General features: G+C 44.2%; 1 protein-coding gene across 1 annotated transcript; it reads right to left on the minus strand.

Moving 5' to 3' along the window:
* Positions 1 to 11,212: 11,212 nt before the first annotated feature.
* LOC143440129 (histocompatibility antigen 60b-like) lies at positions 11,213 to 21,199 on the minus strand. The gene is made up of 5 exons (XM_076926801.1): positions 21,107 to 21,199; positions 20,667 to 20,797; positions 16,620 to 16,850; positions 16,105 to 16,347; positions 11,213 to 15,456 (listed from the first exon to the last, which is right to left on the minus strand). Exons 2-5 carry the CDS (start codon positions 20,755 to 20,757, stop codon positions 15,092 to 15,094), a joined length of 930 nt encoding a protein of 309 aa, XP_076782916.1. The 5' UTR covers positions 20,758 to 20,797; positions 21,107 to 21,199; the 3' UTR covers positions 11,213 to 15,091.
* Positions 21,200 to 21,499: the final 300 nt, after the last annotated feature.

The following is a 21,499-nucleotide window of genomic DNA, read 5'->3' on the forward strand; positions in this document are numbered from 1 at the left end:
CCAGTTCAAGGGGGTCAGGCTTATCTCAAACTTCTAGCATCCTGGCACCAACCGTCTCAGGGCTGTTAGTTCAAAGCACGGCCAGGTTAATCTCGGGCCCATAGCATCCTGACACCATGAATCTTAAGGTTTGTTTAGTTAGGGCCATCTGTTCAAATGGTCAACTAATTTCCTGGGGCTGAGGCAACACAGTGTTTGACTTACAGGTTTTTATGTTTTTGCTTTTAAGAGTAGGGTTCAGGGGATCAACTTATGATTTTTCTATCTTTCATTAAGAACAAGGACTCTTGTGTGTCAGATCATCTCCTGTTGGATCATATTCAGATGGTTGTAAATCTTATCTCAGCTAAAGAAAGTATCTGAGGTCAGGTCTCAAATAAGCTGACACCTCTCCCTCAGCAATCACTTCAGATTTTAAGGAATGTCCTCTATGTTCTATGGGATCCAGGTAATGCATTGGACATCCATGAAGAGAGAGCAAGAGACCTTAAATCCAGGACCTCCTCCTGTCATATCTAGCTGACCCAGCATCACAGGCAGCACAGAACCCACTGCTGCCTGGAAAAGATGCAGCTTTCACAGTACTGTTGGAGACACTCTGGGGGAGATGGGCTCCAATCCCCCCAGAGTCCATGGGAAACATCCTAATCTAGGTTAGAGGACAAAGCTGCTATTCAGTCATCAGCTTGGTGTCTTCTACAGCTACCAAATGCAAAATTGAGTAGTTGATGCAGAAATAGATATAGTGAGGCTGGCCAGACTGAAAGAAAAACTTAGTGTCCGCCATTTATAGAACAAATGGACCTTGTCTAATGGACACCATTATCTGATGCCATCTCCACAGGAGGCAGACTACATGGGCTTGAAAGCAAAGCCAGAAGCTTCCACAGGTCCCCACCCAGTACCATCTCCAGGGTCCTCCACAGAGGACAAGGCCTTCCAGCCCATGATTAGCTGGGGTCTCCTCAGGCATGAACAGAGATAGCCCACTGATGGGGAAAAGCATTCTGTGAATGGGAAAGTGGGGAAGGCTAGATGGGCAGGGAAGGGAGCTGAGCACGCTGGTGGCTGATGAGCCATGTGGGCATTGAAGCTGAGCTGGTGTCACACACCTGTAATGACAGCACTTGGTACCAAAGGGGAGAAGGGATTGTTTCAGATGCTATAGAGTGACTGGCAGTGTAAAGCATTGGCCTAAAACAAAACAACTGAAGGAAAGAAGGAAAAGAAAAACAGAAGGGGGAAACTGAGAACATATGTGTGGTTGTGGCTGCCTTGTCCCTAATAGAAGCATCTATTTGATCTGCCAGAGTAGTACCATGGGAAGTGGGGTGGGGCAAAGAGGTCCCTGCATGGTGGATGGCTTGGCAGGAATCCTCAGAGAACTCAGTCTTCAGAGCATAGCAAGACAAGGTCCAGGGTAGCTATCTGAGCCTGCCTCCTGGTAGGGTCTAGCACTGTCCCAGAACATCCTGCCCTGGTGACTGGGTTTTACAATTCCGAAGGACCCCAGTGGTGCTGAGGGCATCACCAGATGCTCCCTTGGGCCCCTGTGCTCTTTATTCGTGTACCCCTGCCTCACCCTCATGCCATACCTTTTCCCTTAACTTCTTCAATCCACTGAAGCCCTGGATGAGGTAGCGCCAGGCAGAGCCAGGGTTCCCAGTGGCTGTGGTGGTGAAGTGGAGAAGAAGCCCAGGAGCTTTCTGGCAGCCCAGGACTGTGAACTTCCTGACTTAGCCAGGTCCTTGTTCAGTCCCTCAACTCTCTCTTTGTAGACCCTGGGAACTCACCAGTTGCCAACATGGTCCCCAGAAAATTCATCAGAACTAAAAGGCTCAGATTCGGGGAATGATTGAGCTTCCTGGTTGCTCCCTTTGCCATGGTCCCTCCTGAGACCTGACTGCCACTGGTGTGACCAGAACTGCAGATAGAGTGGAGAATTCCTCAGTAGAGCCAGGCAGAAGCCTCAGCACAGAGAATCTTGGAAGTTCCAGGCACCTGGGCTGTGAATTTAGGACTTTCCATGCTCCAGCCAGGCAGGTTCCTAGTCCACCTTTCCCTACTTTTGTCTGGGAATCACTCCAGGATCTTGTGGCTCTGGTTCTCCCTCCCAGGGACCATGAGGTCCCTGTCACTCCTGGGAGCCTGGAGACAGAGACAGTGAACTGAGTGGTGAGAATACTTTTTCAGGGTTCCTACACCCTGCAGTCCCTTCATCCCACTCATCAGCAGCTGGGCTTTCAGGGTCCCCTGGAAACAGGGTAAAGAAACAGAGAATAAAGTCAGTGTCTTCAACTGTGTCCTCTGCAGCTGGCAGCCAGAATCAGAGACATTTTTACAGGACCAGTTCCTGCCCAGTGAGATGTCATGCCCAGGCATGCCCCATGCAGGGAGTCACTTCTACTGCTAACCTCACTTCCTGTCTTCACCAAAGTAGGTGCCCCCCCCCCCCCCCCCCCCCCCCCCCCCCCCCCCCCCCGCGAGTGTTTCTTCTGGCATTTTCTCCTGCTTCCTCTCTACCTTGAGACATACCCTCAGGCTCTCTCAGGCCTCCAGCTGGCTCTCCCTCACTTCCTTTTTACTTCTCCATCCCCAGCTCCTTTGCAACCCAGGTCCCTTCCTCATCACCCCATGGTGCATGTTCAAGTTCTTTCTTGTCCCACTGCCTGCTCCTGTAGCCCCTCCCCCATGCTTCCTTGTCACTCCCTTCCTGGTGGGATAGTTTTCTTTTCTCCTTAGCTCTGTGACAGTGGAACCTAAAGTTCTGTGGAATGTTCTGCAATCCAAAAGCTGTTTTCCAGTTAGAAGCAGCTTCTGGGCACTGAAGGGATGCTCAGAGGTTAAGATCCCCACTGCTCCTTTGGAGGACAAGGTTGAATTCCCAGTGCTCACAAAGCAATCCCGTCCTCAAGGGTTACTTTTCTTTTGTTTTCTTTTTTGAGATATAGTTTCTCTGTGTAGCCCTGGGTATTCTGGAACTTGCTCTGTAGACCAGGCTGGCCTGGAACTCAAAGATTTACCTGAGGTTTTGCCTCTAGAGTGCTGGGACTAAGGGCACCTGCCACCACATCTGGTGTCTCTAAACCTGTAACAGTGGCTCCAGTGAACTAGATGTGGGTCATCATGGGCACTGCACATACATGATGGAGTCACACACAGATAAAACACTCACGTACATGAGTCAAAAATGAATGAGCCTTTTTCTTTCTGAGGTAGAACAGGCTTCTCCATAAGGAATTTCCAGATCCTTGACAAAGCATGTATGAATCACATACATTTTTTGTGAGCTTTTTTAGTGAGCTTTTGCACCTAAACTGCCTGTGTGGATGAGGCACACCTAATGACACACACTGTTGAGTCTGACAGACCCCCTATGCAGTGCACTCTCCTCACACACTGGCTTGGGAACTTCCTGCAGGGAGCTCAGAGCAGCTGTCTCTCCTGGGTGCTGAGGCTGATCTACCTGGCTGAGGTGTGCATGTCTCTCCTATGGAAACACTCCAATGAAACAGTCACTCACCTCTGTCCTTTGAGCTTCTTACTAGAGTGCTCACAACTGTTTTATTGCTTATGTGCCTTTTTGTCAGTGTGTCCATCTGCTAGCTCACAAACACCCACAGCACAGTGGTGAACAGATCTACATATGAACAAAACATTCAAAAGCATACAGTAAAATATATAAATCTAAAAATTAAAAACTATGTCAACTCTTTAAAGGCCGTCATATTTCAGTTTGAACTTGAGGGTTTTTCCCCTATGGAGACTACTATTAGGAATTCAACAGTGGTTACATAGAGTCTATAGGTCACGCTCTTTCCTATGAACATTACAACAATATTATCTGTAATCAGTGAACACAGTATGTGTCTCCTGCAATATCTTTCCTGTTAACAGATCTTTCCTAAGCAAACGAGATCTTTTATCCCTTTGGCTGAGTTTATTTGTAAGTGTTAATTTTTTTTTAATGTTACTGACAGTGAAACAGTTCTCTTAATTTTCTGATCATAGGTTATTAGTGTGTGGATTTTTTGTTTGCTGATTTTTTAATTCTACAACTTTATACTTGATTTCTTAGTCCTAATTTCACTTTGCTGGCTCTTCAGCCTTTTCTAACTTTACTGCCATGTCATATGGAAGGAGGGACCCTTAACCTCTTCATTCCCAGTCTGGAAACATTTCATTTCTTTTTCTTGGCCAATTATTCTAGCTAGGACTTCTAGTGTCATATTAAGTACAGGTTGTGAGAGTGGGCACCTCCCTATGCTGTTAGCTGTGTTACATTCTTGTCTTGTGAGTATGTTAATATATGGACATGCTTTCCATACTCAGTTTACTGACAGATTTCATCAGAGTGTGCTGAGTTTTGACCCCTTTTTCTGTTCTTGCATTTGTTGAGGGCTCATGAAACTTTGCCCTTCATTCTTTTTATATGGTGCATTGCATTTACTGACTTGGGTACCGCTGACCCTTCCTTTACCGTGGATGTCAAGTGAGGTCAGAGGGCTCCAGGGATAAAGGAACCAAGGGTCCATACTGAGTTATTTCTCCTTCTCTGGTTTTCTTTTCTATTGTATCTATGCTTTCTACTTTTGGAGTTTCTTGTCTCAACTTTTCATATTTGTTTGCCAGAGGGTACTTTGTTCTGCATTTGTCTTTAGGTTATACATTTAAATAGTTGACTGGAAGCCTTATTTACTTTGAATATAAGCATTGATTATCTTACATTTCCTGTCAACCATCCTTTCATCTGTATATGGCAGACTCATTTCCAGAACATTACTTTAAATATCTATTTTTTTTAAAAAAATCTTAAAATGAAGCAATATATCTCATCATTTTAATTTAACACAGAAGAAATGCCCATAGAATTGCTTCTTTTGGTATTTATGGGTATGGGTGTTTTTTTATTACTCTATGAGTGTGCACCATGTACATGCCAGGTACCCATGGAGACCAAAAAAGAGAGTGTCAGAGCATGCTAGAGCTTACTGCTCTTTCCAGAGAGGGTGCTGCACCATCAGTACTGTGTGCTTGTTTGCTCTATAGCAAACTACCAACTACCCCTGACAGACAGAGAGACAGACAAACAGAAATGCACTAAAAATCAAGTGATGACTTCACCTTTCCTGTTAGGTCGTTAGAAGAAGGCTTGTCATCACTGTATGTGATCTTTTTCTTTCCCAGGATCTGTCATTTGAAAACTTTCAGAATGCCTCACATGTTTCTGTGGGTTGTGCTGTCTAGCAATGTTCCTGAGCCTCTGTTTGAGACATTCACTTGATGACAAGGAGGAAGAGAATGGACCTCATCCACTTAGAAGCTCCACATGTCATTGACACCCTTCAGTCATGGCTCATGCTCCTGAAACTTAGTTTCTGCATGAGGACCACTTCTGCTTGCTTCATTGTCTTTTGGTGTACGAGCATGGGGGGTGGGGAGGGCGGGTGGTACTGTGGTTACCATCATCTGATGCTATAATATTTTACAGTAGCTTGTCAATCAGGCATTTCAGTGCATGAGGTGAAGAAACAAGCTTTTCATCTTTCCTTACAACTTAGTGTTCACACTTCTCCCGAGTCTCCCAGAGTCAAACCATTAGCTTCAGATACATATTGGGACTAATTCTGGGCTGTAGTCTCCATGATTTCTTAACTCTACCTTTCCACATTAGTACTAGTTACTGCAGAAACACGACTGTCAGATTTAGAAAGTGCTCTCTGAGCTTCCACCAATGTCTCTGCGGTTGCAGGGATGTCACCCTGAATTAGAAGGCTCCTGGCACTTTGCCCTTTTTCTTGTTGAAATCCACCCAAGGGGGAGTTCTCAGGACATATCAGATGAGTTCTAGCCAAAATATCAAGCTCCAAAGAGTTTTGTGGAGTCCCTAGTGAGTGCCATGAATATAAACCTGGATGCAGGGTCCAAGGTTGACCTATACCTGACTCCCGATCAGCACCTGAGTTACTTCTCCAGCTTGCTCATGTGAGTACAGACAGCTTTCCTTCTAGGCTCTGGCTGCCTCCACTCTAATGCTGCTGCTGTTCTTGTTTTTCATCCCATAGCACTGGCATGTCCAAAATGCTAGAGTCTTTGGCTCTAGCCACACTTCACTAGTAGCCTGTCCAGGGCTCTCTTCATAGACTCCAACCGCCACACAGTGGCTAGCCTCAGCTGCTCTCCATGACCCCTTCACATCTTCAAAACCGGGACCACCAGGCTGGCTCTTACACTAACTACAGGTATCAGCACAAGGTCCAACCTTGGCCATGTCTGAGACACAGCTTCTGTGTGCTGACTCTCAAGTTGGACATGGCCAACATGCACTCTGTAACAAGCAGGATGAATCAGAACAAAAAAAAAATGTCTTTAGTGTTCACAAGGGAAACCACACAGACAGCATTACCTTTTTGTATTTGAGCAGAGAGTATTATTGAATGAGAAAATTAATGGAGGCCAGAGTGGTCTGGTAAGTACTTCAAAATAAGTGCCAAGGAGCCTCATGTGATCACATCAGAAAGAGGTTAAAGTGTGAAACCTACATGATCTTTAACACCTGACCGTTGTGTTACCCAGGGTGCTTGAGTTTTAAAACATACAGAATGAATCTTTCTATATAGAAAGGTGATGTATTAGAATGCTATACAGCCTGGGGCCCAGCTCATGCAACAACAGCTGGTTATGAATGGAACGAATACACTTCAGAAGTACATGAGTACTAAAATCCCAGTGCACAAGGCTGGATGTCTCAGGTGATCTTCAGTATCAGAATTCTGAAGTGGTGATGTCTAATGACAGTGAAGGAACGGACTTGCAAGCAAGGCCAGAGCAAGCAAGGGAATAGCAAAAATTTACTTCTTCCATGTGCTTAATATTCGCTTCTTGAAAAGGTGTGGCCTACATTAGAGGTGGGTTTTTCCAGATCAGATGATCAGAAGTAAAGGTGTGTCTTCCAATATTAAATATCCATATGTATAGTATATATGCATATATAATATATAAGCATATAAACATAGGTGCATGCATATCTACATGCATAAATATATATATGTGTGTGTGTGTTTGTTTGTGTGTATATATACATATATTTTGAATTTATTAGAATGACTTAAAGGATATAGCCTAGCTAATCCAACCTGATGCATATGTACTGAAAGTCCAAGAATCCAGAAATTGTCAAGTTTATGAGCCTGGATGTCTCAGCAGGTTTATGCTAGAATTTCAAGGAAGTCGATCCCAATACCAGTGAATAAAGACACATAATAGCTGGGGTAAAGAGAAGCAGGCAAACAGAGACCTTGCTTTTTTCATGTTTATATAGTCTTCCATGATTTATATAGATGACAGTCACATGGAGACTTTAAATCTTTACAAAGCCAGTTTTTCAAGTAGCAAGCTTAATCCCTGTCAAACCCTACAGGCCTTAAATGCTTCCAAGAGAAGAGCCTTCCACTGGGTCTCAGATAATACAATCAGAGAGTGGCAGACATTCTACACATTAGAGTGATTACTATGGAGCTTGTCAGATTTTATATTGATGCTTAACCAACAGTCTAAACCCTTAAAGTCATCTTTTGGTGTCAGGACAAAGGCTTTTGTGGTTCATGATCTGAGTCTTACAGAGGTCATAGAATTGAGCTGCTGGGTAATTCCGTAGTAGACAGTATGCTCAACTAACTGCCTCCACCACGATTCTCCAGCCAGTGCAGTGATGATCATTAACTGACACAGGCTGGCCCTAGCTTTCCATGTGTAGGTGACCAGTGTCATGCAGCTATTTGAAGAGAAAGTCACCAAAACAATTGGTCTGATACATACATGAAACATAAATCAATGATATCAACCCTTGGATCAGTCTCTCCTTTTCATTCCTTCCCCTCTAGATGTCTTTCTTTAAAGTTCTTCTATATCTGCTTTTCTCCCTTTCCCTCTCCCTCTCCTCCCTCTCCCTCTCCTCCCTCTCCCTCTCTTCACTCTCCCTCTCCTCCCTCTCCCTCTCCTCCCTCTCCCTCTCCCCCTCTCTCACCCCCTCTCCCCCTCTCTCTCCCCCCTCTCTCCCCCTCTCTTTCCCTCCCTCTCTTCCTCCCCCTCTCCCCTTCCTACCTCTCTCACCCACCTCACCCCCTCTTTCACACCCAACCCACCTCTCTCAACCCTCTCTCTTACCCCCACCCCCCCTACTCCTCTCTACTCCCTTCCCCAGTGCCCTCCATGTTGGAGTCTAGACTTTCCTCAATTTGTTAGGGGTTGAGATGTTTCATGATATAACTTAAGGACTGACTCTCAGACTTCTGAGCAAGACTTATGGGCTGACTTCATAATAGGTGCACTCTAATGGTAAAGGAAGAGTGACACTCATTTCCAGAATCCTGAACACACTGTGAGAATCTCATCATCCTCTCTCTCACTTCCCTACTTGACAATTCTTGCTATTCTTCAGCATGGAAGGGAAACAGTGCCTGACTGAAATTTGAGTCAGCCACTTTGGTTTCTGGACAGGCACCCTGATGCAAGGGACTCTGGGTGACCAGGGTGTGATTCTCTGCATTACAGTGAGTCCCTTTTTTCTGTGATTAAGGTTACTAATGTTATGATAAGACATCATGCCACAAAGAAAAGTAGGAATGAAACTCTAGCTTCTGACACCTTGAAAAAAATTGCCAGCACAACTGAAACCTTGTCACCTTGACACACAAACACAACACGTTTATTTATTTATTTTGATACAATATATTTTAATCAGAATCTTTCTCATTTATCCTGAACATGGCACATTTATACAATATCACAAAACAAAACACAAAGGATATAAAAACTTCCATGGTCCTTACCAATTCATACACTTTAAAAGTTCAATCTCTATAGAAACCTAGACTTCTTAAAACTTAATTACCAAAATTAAGTTAAATATCTTTTTATTTCACGAGGAAGAATGAGAGCACCACTGCAATACGAACAAAGGAAAACCCATCTACACCCATAAATACTCAGTATTCAATGTCTGGGATCCACTCACAGTCTTCTAGATCCTCTCAGTGTCTTGGGCCACTTCTTCAGCTCTGACCCACATAGCATACAGCTTGTCTTCCAGGCTCCAGCTGGCTCCCCAGCACTGCAGAGTCAGTTCTTGCTGGTCATCCCATGGTATTGGCACCTTCAAAGCACTGGAGTCTCTTATTGCAAGTGGGGGTGGGGGGGTGGGCTGAGGTGGGGTGCTGCTTACTCCCTTGTGCCCCTTTGCTAACTCAGCCTGCTTTCTTACAGAACTCAGGACCACTATTCATGTAGGCACATGACCAACAATGTGCTGGGCCTTCCCTCATGACTCATTAATCTCGTCAATTCTCTGTAGGATTGGTTAAAACTCAATATTATAACAGCAATTTTTTCAGTAGAAGCTCTTTCACTCTGATAGGTCCATCTTGTGTGCAATTGACACAAAACTCACCAGCACACCCCCAGAACTGACTTGTGATCTGTTTCAGGTTGCAAGTGTCCAGAGCACATGTTTGATGTTAATCTGCCAATCCTTCTGCTCAGGTCATGTCTGCAGTGAAGCTGAGTTTCTGTGCTGTTGTCCAGGAAGGTTCTTCCCTTAAGATGCCCAATGATCTGAGCAATGGTAGATAGCCTGGGTGGTCACTTTCAGGCTCAGTATTACATTTTGGATGGGACCAATTCTATCTGTTAGCCATAGTGCCTTCTAACTCACCACAGGATATATATGCAACACTGCCTAGTATCTGATGTTGACACTATCCTACAGAAAACACTTCTTTCCTTTGTAACACAATTTTCCTTTTGGACCCATTCTCACACTGAGAGCACTGTCTTGCTTATGTCACATCAGCTGTATCTGCAATCACACCTCTCTGGTGATGATGCAGGCAAGGATTCTCTGATTCTTGTAGCTAAGCCTTCATGGCTGTGTGATAGGACCCTCAGGTGTGAGAGTCCTGCCCTGTGACCCCAGCAGATCCTCCCACTAAACCCTGCTCAAACTCTGCCTTCTTACCTACCCTCCCTCCTCTGCTTGACACTTCTTTCCAGTCTCCACCCTCTGGCCTCCCTTTGTTTTTTCTTCCTCCCCTCTCAGCCTCAGCCTGCAGGGCCCTCTCATATGCTCCTTCTCCTGACTAGACATGGACTTTCTCTCACTCTTGCTGCAGAACATTGTACAGGAACTTAGGAAACAATTATAAGCAGTCCTTCCTTCCTCAAACATCTTCTGCCAATAATAAAGGAGCTTTCTTCTCTAACCCAAGTTGCCCTAAGAGGCTTCATTTCATTCCATGATTTCACTGTGCCCCCCTTTCAGGGTTCTGCATGATCTCTGTGCCTGAGGCCCCCATCTTGCACACTGTCCCTCCTCAGGGTGCACTCTGATAAAACTCATCATGATATATGGTCTTCCTATTTGTATATGTAATGTTTCCTATTACAGTGCAGAGAGTCGCTTCCGTGCATAAAAAGGAAAAACCAACCCTCAAATGGGTAAAAGATACTTTTTTCTGGAGACAAACTTGAAAGACCGTGGCCAGCCTATCAGAGTGACCACAGATTTAGGTTACCCTCAATTTTACCTGGCAGTAATTTTATGAACGTTTTATAGAAAGACACAAGGAAGTCATGAATCAATTATCTTTGAAGTACATAGGTGGGTACATCTGGCAAGGCTGGGAAATTCCGACTGTGGGCCTCACACATTATCTGATAAAATTCTTAGCTACTGGGTTAGGGAAATCTCAAAGGATTGTTCATAAATTCTCAGGATGCAGCTAATAGCCACAAGAATGTTAGGTCACATAAGGCAGAGGGCAATAAGTTGGTCCTAAGCAGGTTACGATGGCCCAAGACAATGTATATTGAAACCTGTGCTGTTCCAGCATCTCACATCTTTAAGGATCGACTTAGTCAACTAACTTTTGTGGGTCTTTCTGTGAACTCCTGTTCACCTGTGCAATTGTGTGTGTGTGTGTGTGTGTTTGTGTGTGTGTGTGTGTGTGTGTGTGTGTTTGTGTGTGGTGGGCTGGAACATCTATACCCTAAGTATTTGATTTGATGGACCTGCTTTCCACCTACAGATACATGCTATGTGGGACTGTTTACATGATAATGTCCCTCCCCCAAAGGGTTTAACTAAAATTGGCTAATAAGAAACCAAGAGAACATGCAAGCTTAGTTCAATTTTTTTTAATTCATCAGATGCAAGCAAATTTAACACATAAATTAATACTTTAAATTTTTGAAGAAAAAAGAAAATATCAGCATTATACATGCAATGTTACCAGGGTCTTGAAGCTAGCTGTGAAAAAGTACATTAACCAGTGACAATATAAGACTTGACAATGTTGTACATCTAAACCCTCTTTGTAAGACACAAAATATGGGGACGTTTGCTGTGTTCAGGGTTTTATACCTTCCAGGAAAACAAGAAGCCTAAATTACAGCAGAATTAATCTGAGTCCTTACATCAGTTTATGAAGCCCTTACTTCTACATTTCTATCATTTCTCCTTGGCCTCAATCACTATTGTTATACTTCCTGCCTGTCTGAAAATTCCAAATGGTGGTTTCCCCCTTTAACCACTGTGGCTTACAATTCTTTATTTCTGCTTATAATGTATTCCTTTTTTTAAATCTGTGGTGTCTTTGGCTGGTCTCTCTTAATTCTCCAGTGTGATTTATATCCTTTAGATTAGAAGCCACTAAGATGGAGATAGCATTGTGCAGGGCTATCCATCACTACCATCTACACCAACACCTCTGTCAGCCCCAAGCACAACTTCACCTCTGAGTGAGGTCAGAGTCTGGCCTCCAACCTCGTGTAATAACTGTCTTTCCCCTCTCCTAAATGTACGTCAATCCCTTTTTAACTGTTATGATCTTATGACCCTATGAGAGCTCAAAAGTTTCAGACAGGGCTCTCAATATTCCATTCTCAGCAGTGAGCCCGCCCCCTCCACAAGGTAGATTCTTCATCATTTAGCCACAACATGATCTTTCAGGGCAGCAATGCAGATCCAAAGAGTCCCTCCCTTGAAAATATAATCAAAATATTCACGCTTAATAACCAGGATCTACTGCTCAGAGTCTCACTCACTTCCTCATGCTAAGTCACACAACTAGAAGGCAAATCCTACCCAGTCCTGGAACCAAAGGCCAGTAGTTGAACAATGGTTCTATGAAAACTATTAACTAACAAGATGTGAGGTGTTCCCCTCAAATCTATTAAAATACGAATATAAAAATGGCCTGGAGGACAAGGCCAGGTAATATCGCACAACTAGTATTAGAAATGCCATTTCCTCTCAGGAATGTTGCCTCTGGATATGTCACTAACTGTATTTGGGACCACAGTGTCTATCTTTCGTGTGTGTATATACGCATGTGTGCATGCTCGTTCATACACTCGTACATATGGAGACTACACATTCCCTTTGGATGTCACTCCTCAGGATGCCATGTCCACTGTGTTTTGAGACCATCTGTACTGAAACTCTTCAATTCAACTACTCTGGCTAATGAAGAAGTCCCAGAGATGTACTTCTCTCTTGCTGTCCCCTGCACTGGGATAACAAGCATGTGCCACCACAGTGTGCATAGGTTCTGAGGGGGGAAACTCAGGTCCTCATGCTTGTGGGGGGCAAGAACTATATGACCGAGCTGTCTCTTTGTCCCTTGTTCCTTACTAAAACGTATATATAATTTTCAGTCGCTCTTGTGACATTTCTATGCCTATACCATACCCCCTGGTAGTTCCTGACGTGGCAGTACCAACTATTCTAGGTCTGTTACTGTTCCGTGTTCGTACTTGGGCTCTGTGGTCCCTAGAGGCAGCACCATTTGAGGACTTAGCTTTTCCTTAGTCTGTTATTCCTGTTTCTTACAGATGTTAACATTTCTCTTGGTTTTCCTTCGAGCAGTATAAATCCGTACTATAGTATAGCGATATACTCGTCATATACAGTAATAATCGTAGATGTGTGAGCTGAGGTTTGCTCGCTTCTTTTTCTGCTTCATTGTTTAGTTTTGCTAACCCACTGCTCCTGAGAGGATGGATGCAAGGCTCCCCTGTTCCTAACAACCATTCCCATCTACCCTGAACAGTGTGCAGTTACACTGTGGTGTGAGACAGGCACTGGGTCAGTGGAGCAAGCTTAGTCTCTGTTGACCAGTGTTTGGTAAGAATGCTGAATTTCTTTCAACATTTCTTTTGTTTAAAACCATTGCGTATTTCTGATTTCTTTGCCAAAGGACAGTTTACTCACTAGACAATTATAATATCTGAGTGAGTGAGCTATGCCAGGAAAACAGGTGCTCACATGTGTGTCTTCATTTACCAGCTCCATCCAATTCACAGGCTGTATTTTCCACATAGTCCTAATTACCTTTGACTACTGGCCAACCCCTTGCCCTTTTACTCTAGGCTTAATTACTATATAATTTCTCAGATCACACTTTGTATACCACATAGTTATCATATGTACTTGGAACACAGAATGGCATTAAGAGAAAGCAAAAGGAAGAGAGCAGGAGAAAGTGCCTAAAGCAACATCCTAGTGCACTCTGATGCCCTGGTGTGTGGGGCTATGTTGGCCATCAGTCTCCTAGGTTTCCACCAGACTGGTCTGAAGTCAACAGCACAAATTTCAGAGATGTCACCAGAAATACATTGTTGTGTTTGCTGAAGAAGCCATAGGCAGTGTTCAAGAGTCACCCGACACAGCTGGTGATGAGGACTGCAGATCAGACTACAGAGGAAGAGGAGCAGCATGGAGCACCTATGACAAAAGGAGCTGTGGATTACAGTGTGTTCCTGGGCATCAGCTGCAGCACCCACTCTACTTCCTTTCCCAGACACTCCCCCACATCACAGACCATGGAACTCAGCTGCCCAATCCTTTTCCCTTTCATTTTTCCTTCTAGATCTTTCTGCCACTCTAAGCTCTGGTTTGATAACAGTTCAGATATTTCTAAAGTTGTAAGTGTACTGAAATAAAGATTGTAGATAAAAAAATAAAAAAACAGGAAACTTGAAAATTCAGAAAATATATAAGGCTAGCAACATATAGCAGTGTTTCTGTCTTTGCTGGCCTTTTTAATTTTCATATCTTCGTTCCTTGTGGAAAAAGCTTTACTTTACCCCCCAAGCTGGTCTTTAGCTTAGTATATAATCCACTACATGCTTGGACTCTTGTGGTAATTCTCTTGTCTCTCCTTTCCACATATGGGAATTGTATGTCTGACCAAATATAGTTAGAATTAAAAAATTTTGTGCAACATGTTACTCAAAAATAATTATATTGACTTAAATATCTGATGCCATCTATGTTACATGTAAATCTATTACCAGCCTATGACTATAGGGAAAATTTTAGGTCATATTAAAATAGATAAAACATTGGCATTCTTCATCACAATTCTGTATTTTGACTCTAGACTGTGTATCCCAAAAGCTAACAATGACAGCAGTGGGCACTACGCTCACTTTACCAGCATAGACAAAGGTGACTCCGGCTTCAGAGGACAGTGACATTGAAATCATAGTTCCACATGCACTGAATTATGGCTACATAGAGTGAGCAAGTTAAATAAACGGATTTTGTTGTTTTCTTTGTTCTTTGCACAAGATGTGACTATGCAGCCTAGACTGACCTTGAACTTGGTGATCCTTCTGCCTCTGCCTCCTGAATGATGAGATTACAGGTCAGGCCCACAATAACAACTCCTTGATTAGTCTGGTCATTCTGGTCCTTATGTCTTAAGGGCTGGCATAAGTTGGGAGCTATTGATGTACATACTTTGCCCTAGCTATAAGAATGATTGTGTTGGATCATGTCATCCACAGAAAGCAAACAGACTTTAATCACAGTCCTAGGAGAACCTTTTGTTGGATATGAGGAGGGATCACCTCATTTCCATTTTCCTTGTATCTTATTTGGATCCTTGGATTCTCTGTCCCCTCAGGACTTTCCTGTTTCATCCCTCATCTGATTTCAGACTTGTGCAGACCCTGCTAATCTCCTGTGCCCAACAATCATCATCTCCAACATTACTGTGGAGTGAGGGCTCAATACTGAACCGAGGCATCATTCTAGTAGACAGAGAGCCACTGCGATAGAGTGGCTTGGATTAGACCATTGGGAGCCCTCTCCTATGTCCTTACCTGAATAATATACCAAGAAGAAGAAGAGTGAGGGCCCAGCCCTTTTCTTACCTTTTTTTAAAATATAAGATAAAACCATCCATGTTATAGCAAGCAATGAAAGGACGATTAAGCTTGGTATAAGTACTTTCACCAGAAGCATATTCCATGTCTTCTTAAGTGTAGTTTGGGTGGTGTTCCCTGTAAGTAGAATCTGGGTGGAAGATGTGACTTGGGTGCTATTCCCAGTAGATGGAATCTGGGTGGCAGATGTAGGCTGGGTGGTATCCGGGACCTTTATTGTTGACCCTTTAAAAAAAATCAGAAAAAAAAATATGGATGAAGCTAAAAACACACCTCTGGGAGCAACTTCTCTCTAGGGGCAGCCCAAGCAACTCATGTGTAATAATTATTTTCCCAGACCCTGGATAGAAAGGTGAATAGAACGTTTGTGTAAGATGCCCCTACAGAGTTTATTTCACTATCAAAGAAAGCAAATATCTACTGAACCATCAAACAATGTGACATATTTACTGTGGTTAGAGCTTTCTGGATGTTGGCATAATTGGCAGTGTTTAATTGTGCCAGAGAAACACAGGAAAGGCTTCAAATGTGAGGTTGGAGCTGACGAAAGGGCAGTTATAATGGAGCAAGAAAGGGCTGGAGGTTTACAGTGATGCACACAGACTTGGGGCTCACCAGCAGGCCATGTAGAGCCTGGACCACTGGTTAATAGCAAATGAGAAACAGGGAGGAGAGATGGGAAAGAGAAATCCTCACGGTCATCTCTGGCTCTGTGGACAGGAAGACCACCAGGATATCAGTCAGTCTATCAAATTTTCCATTATCCACATATGCTCACATTTATATAGGGAAGTCATCAGACTTTTCCAGAGAACTGCCATGTCTTTCCCACCCTGTGGATGTTCCCTTGTGGTAATCTACCTAACGACTTACTTGTTATGTCTCTCCAGGGGCAGTTACGGAATTGACCCATGTGGAGATTCCTGAGATCGTTTCCTAGGGAACTGTTATCCTTCCAGTGCTTCATGGTCCTGCTGGGATCAGAATGATTGTCTCCCCAGGTCATGGTTTTTAGATCAAAGTAGAAAGTCTGTCCATCAACGATGAAGGTCCAGCGTCCATCAATGAGTTCTCCTTGATTATATTGACATTGCATGGTGGCCTGTATGTTGTAACCTGCAAATGACACACAAAATAATCATCATCTTTTTTTTTTTTTATAGAACCAATATCCCATCAACTGTCTAGTCTTTCTCTGCACACTTAGGGATCTGTATTCTCTTCTCCCTGGCTTGCTGTTTTTTGTACATTGGGTACCATGTATTTACAAGTTGGGTCAATAGTCAGCTCTTTAATGCAGATACATCCACAACCCCCTTCCTACGTGAGCTCTGTTCTTCCTCGTTCTTATTTATAGTCTCTATCTTTGCATTCTGTCTCACACTTACCCTCGGTTTCGAATCGCTTTGATTCCAGGTTCGTCATCTGATAAAAAATGTCTTCCAGGCTACGTGGAAACAGTATGCATGCCTCAGTGGCATTTATCTCCTTTACAAATTTACACACAGGTGAGTCCTGTCTTTTATCACCACAAAGAAGGAAAGGCTCTCCATTCACTGAGCACTGTCCAGATGGGGCACGATACATGACAGTGAAGTTGCAACTTAGAGAGTCTGTACCTGTGAGAGAAACATGCAGGTGAAGTCCAAAGTGGGAGCAGGGGTCCATAGGCGTCATGGTTTTCTAACACTGAATCTCTCTGAAGGACAAAAGGTCAGGAAGAGAAGTGTCTAATCTAGAGGTCCAGCAGTTTCTGGATCCTAGCACAGGTTAGGTAGGCAGCTTCAAGCACACATATGTCACCAGGGAGATTTATCTTACAAGTACTTCTAATGACTATTATCAAATAGTGAAGTATAAAATATGTGAGATAGCATCCATGTTCCTGGGGATTAAAATCTAACTGAATACACAGGGGAAAGGGAGGCATCATAGAACACATGGTAAATCCAACATGGATCCTGGTCTTCAGGAGAGCTCCTGGAGAAATGGCGCAGCTTGGCATGGAAAAGGAGTTCAGTGAAAAGGAACTGTGAGCTCAGTGTTCATCGTGTTCCCACTGGGCCCCTTCACACAACACTGTTGGGCATCAGATCTCAGCTTCTGCCATGCTAAACCACACACATAATCCATTCTCAGGGAGAGATCTCTGTCTATCTGTGAACTTTTGAAGCCCTAATCTCTCCCCCCTACTTTAGATCCTTGTTTTCCAGGACGTGTATGGCCCCTGGTCTCCCAGCCTTGCACTAACAGCTAAAGAGAACACAATACCATGGAGCTATTCCGTTAAACAGAATGTACAAGGAATCTGGCAAGACCTGATGAGGTGTGTGCATATTTAGTGTCCTGTGTTTGTGTGGTCACTGAAATATGAAATTAAAAGTATTTTATTAAAGGAAACCTTTAGAAATATACAATATAATTAAAGTTAAAAATGCAACAAAGATGTTTTTAAAAAAATCAACCCTTTTCCTTTCTCCCTCCCCAAAACCTCAGCTGTGAAGTAGAGCAATACAGGTTGGGACCCCTTTCCAGTTCCCTTCAACCAGCTTCCTCTTCCCTTCATCTCTCTGCCTCTGCTACCTGTTTCTACCCACCTCTGTGGTTTCCCCGACCCTACTTTCCCTATCCTAACACTCTAAGGCTTGAGTTTCTCCTTGAGCGGCTGGGATTCCTTCTCATTGAATACACCCCACCAGCAGATTTGGCAGGGAATACCATGAGCCTTCTGAAACCCAAGACTAATTTTGTGGTTGTGAACCAATGTCACAAATTTGCCACCTAGGTGGATTAGGATGAAATATGCATTAGTGGTCTGTAAGAAAATCCACTTAGAAGTTAGTTGTTTTGCTAAATGAGGAGAGGTGAATAATGAAGGTTGACTTGAAGAAAGCATTCCTGACTTCAAATAGTTACGCCAATAAAAAAAAAAAAAAAAGATGATGATGACAACAACGATGACGGCAAACATCTTCGAAGGAAGTTATTACACAGTAACCTCCAGATTGTACTAAGGAAAACATTTTATAACATCTTACAAAAATGCCACAGTGATGCTGATTAGACAAGGTCTCTAAGATGTTTGGGACTCACCAAGTAGGCTAGAAACGTTTGCCAGTGACTCAGATCTTGTTTATTTTTACTTTATGTGTATCAGTATTTGCCTGTGTTTCTAACTGTATAGCATGTGCATGCAGTGCCTGTGGAGGTCTATAGAGGGGGAGAGATCACTGACATTTAAGTTGTACACAGTTGCCTCTACCTTGCTGGTACTAACAATGAAAGCACTCAGCACCTTGCCCAGCCTTTTACAGGAGTTGCCAGGATCAGCTCAGGTTCTCATGCTTGTGAAGCAGACAGTGTAAACTTGGCATTCTCCTCATGCTTTGGACACAGAACATTTAGTCATCAGCAAACTGCTAGAATTCCCTATCCAATTCCCATTTCTCCATCTCTGGGTCTTGCTTGAGGTTTATGATGTGAGCTTCTAGGTTGCTGCTCCAGCCATCATGCCTTTGTGCTGCCATACTCCCTGCTGTGATATTGATGGACTCTCGTACCTTTGAAGCTATAAGCCCACACCTCCCTTCTATATGGTACTTTGGGTCTGGTGCTTTATCGTAGCAATAGAAAATAACTAATACAGCAATTGTGTCAAGATTCAAATCTTTACAGGTCTGACCGTCTCAGTTATACCTGCTCATCCTTGTTCTTGTAGATTGAAAGCAGCCAGAGATAAAACACTCATAAAGACCATGGCTGGACCTCCCTATAGTGTTCTATGACCCAGAACAACCTATCAGCTAGAGGAGTCAAGCCTAGGAAATGGCCCTGGGTGGAGTTCATGACAGTTTACAATTGGAGAATCACCTTGCTTGGGTAGAAGCCAGCCTGGCTCCTGGCAATGCTAATGGGCTCTGGGACAGAGTGGCATCTGGTTTTGGGCTATTGGAAGTCCCATCAGGACTCAGGAAGGCATCATGAGGTGAGCAGTTTCCCAACAGGGTATTAGATGGACAGATCACAATCAAACAAGGTATCCAGAAGTGAAACATTGCTGCAGGGAAACACCAGGTCATTTGTGTGTTCAGAGCTCCCTAGCAGGAGGGGACAAGGACTCGTGACTGACAGAGCATTTCCTGTTCCCCAGATGGTTGTAAATCTTATCTCATCTAGAGAAAGTGACTGAGGTCAGTTCACAAGTAAGTTGACACCTCTCCCTCGGCAAGTACCTCAGGCTTCAAGGAGAGTCCTTTATGTTCCATGGGATCCAAGAAATCCATTGAACAGCCATGGAGAGATCAAGAGGTCTTAAACCCAGGACTTCCTCCTATTATTTCTAGCTGACCCAGAATCACAGGCAGCACAGAATCTACTGCTACCTGAGAAAGATGCAGCTCTCAATGTACTCTTGAAGACACTCTGACGGGATGGGTACCAATCCTGGTCCATGGGAAATACCCTAATCTGGGTTAGAGGACAAATCTGCTACTCAGTCGTCAGCTTGTTGCCTTCTGCAGCTGTCACACCAAATGCAGAATTGAGTATTTAATGTAGAACTAGAGATACAGTGAAGCCCACCAGGCTGAATAAAAATTTAGTGTCTGCCATTTACAGAACAAAAGAAGCCACTCCTTCCTAATGAACACCATTGTCTGATGCTATCTAGCCAGAAGGTAGAGCCTGGGACCAAGGGCAGAAGCTTCCATAGGTCCCCACCCAGTACCATTGCCAGGGTCCTCCACAGAGGACAAGGTGTCTCAGTCCCTAAATGAGGTGTCTTTAGGCAGAAGCACAGATTGCCATCTGGTAGATGAAGGTCTAAAAGGCATCCAATGGATGGAAAAGTGGGGAAGGCTAGATGGGCAGGGAAGGGAGTTGAGCAGGCTAGCGACTGAAGAGTCACATGGGTATTGAAGCTGAGCCTGGTGGCACACACCTGTAATCCCAGCATTTGGTACACCAAGAGAGACAAGGGATTGCTTCCGATTCTATAGCGTGAGTGGTAGTGTGAAGCTTTGCCTTAAAACAAAACATTGAAACAAAAAGAGGAAATGATAAAAAGAGGGTGTGTGGGTAGGTGGGGAGTAAAAGTGAGAAAGTGGGTAGCATACCCAGTCTGGTGACTGGTTTAGGCTCCCTGAAGACCCCAGTGGTCCTGAGGGTATCACCAGATGCTCCTTTCTGTCCCCTGTGCTATTCATCCACATAGCTCCTCCCATGCCCTCCCAGCCATAACTTTTTCATGACTTCCTTCCTCAAATCACTGAAGGCTGGATGGCGGCGTGGAGCCAGGGAGAGCCAAGGTGCCTAGTCCTTGAAGGAAAGAAAGAGAAGCCCAGCATCTTCCCGGTAGCCCAGGTGTGAACTTCCTGACTTAAACCAGGTCCATGTTTTGTAACCCAACCCCCTCCATGTAGACCCTGAGAACTCACCATCTGACAGCGTGGCCCCCAGATAGCTCATCAGAATTAAAAGGCTCAGATTCAGGGAATGATTGCTCTTGCTGGTTGCTCCCTTTGCCATGGTCCTTCCTGAGCCCCTGCTGCCTTTGGTGTGACTGGAGCTGAAGAGAGAATGGGGAATTCCACAGTAACACCCCCACACCCACACCCCCAGCACACAGAGGACACAGCTCAGAGAATCCAGAAGAAAAGCCAGGCTGTGAATTCAGGACTTTCCTTGCTCCTGCCAAGCAGGTTCCTAGTCCACCTTTTCCTATTGGTCTCAGGGAATCCCTCCAGGGCCCTGATGCTTGATCCCAGGGACCAAGGTCCATGTCACTCCAGGGTGTCTGGAGATAATGACAAGAAACTGAATAGTGAGGACACTTTTTTAGGGCTTCTACACCCCGGAGTCCCTTCATCTCACTCACCAGCAGCTGGGCCTTCAGAGTCTCTTGGGAACAGAGTAAAGCAAGAGAGAATAAAGTTGGTGCCTTCACCTTGATGAACTGCTTGCTGCGGCCTGCAACCAGAGTGAGAGAAATTTATACCACACCAGTATCCACCCAGTGAAGTCCCACCCCCATGCACACGTCATCCAGCTCATCAAAGTAGGTGGCCCTGAATATTGCCTGAATAGCTTCCTCTGCTTCTCTAGCCTGAAACAGGCCCTCAGTCTCTCTCAGGCCTCCAGCCTGCTCTCCCTCACTTCCTTTTTCTTCTACATCTCAGACTCCTTCGCTGCCCCTCCGGGGATACAAAACTAAATGGAGAATTCACAACAAAGGAATCTCGAGTGACTGACAAACAACTCTAAACAAATG

This window comes from Arvicanthis niloticus, chromosome 28, assembly GCF_011762505.2.
Source record: "Arvicanthis niloticus isolate mArvNil1 chromosome 28, mArvNil1.pat.X, whole genome shotgun sequence".
NCBI classification, from domain to species: Eukaryota; Metazoa; Chordata; class Mammalia; order Rodentia; family Muridae; genus Arvicanthis; species Arvicanthis niloticus.

What these genes read in the sequence shown, in the direction of transcription:
- LOC143440129 (XM_076926801.1), bottom strand. Translation starts at nt 20,757, where the DNA reads ATGGCAAAGGGAGCAACCAGCAAGAGCAATCATTCCCTGAATCTGAGC. An exon ending in AAAGCGATTCGAAACCGAGG is followed by an intron (nt 16,348 to 16,619) that starts GTAAGTGTGAGA and finishes TGTCATTTGCAG; the next exon opens with GTTACAACATACAGGCCACC. An exon ending in CCCCTGGAGAGACATAACAA is followed by an intron (nt 15,457 to 16,104) that starts GTAAGTCGTTAG and finishes TTTTTTTTAAAG; the next exon opens with GGTCAACAATAAAGGTCCCG.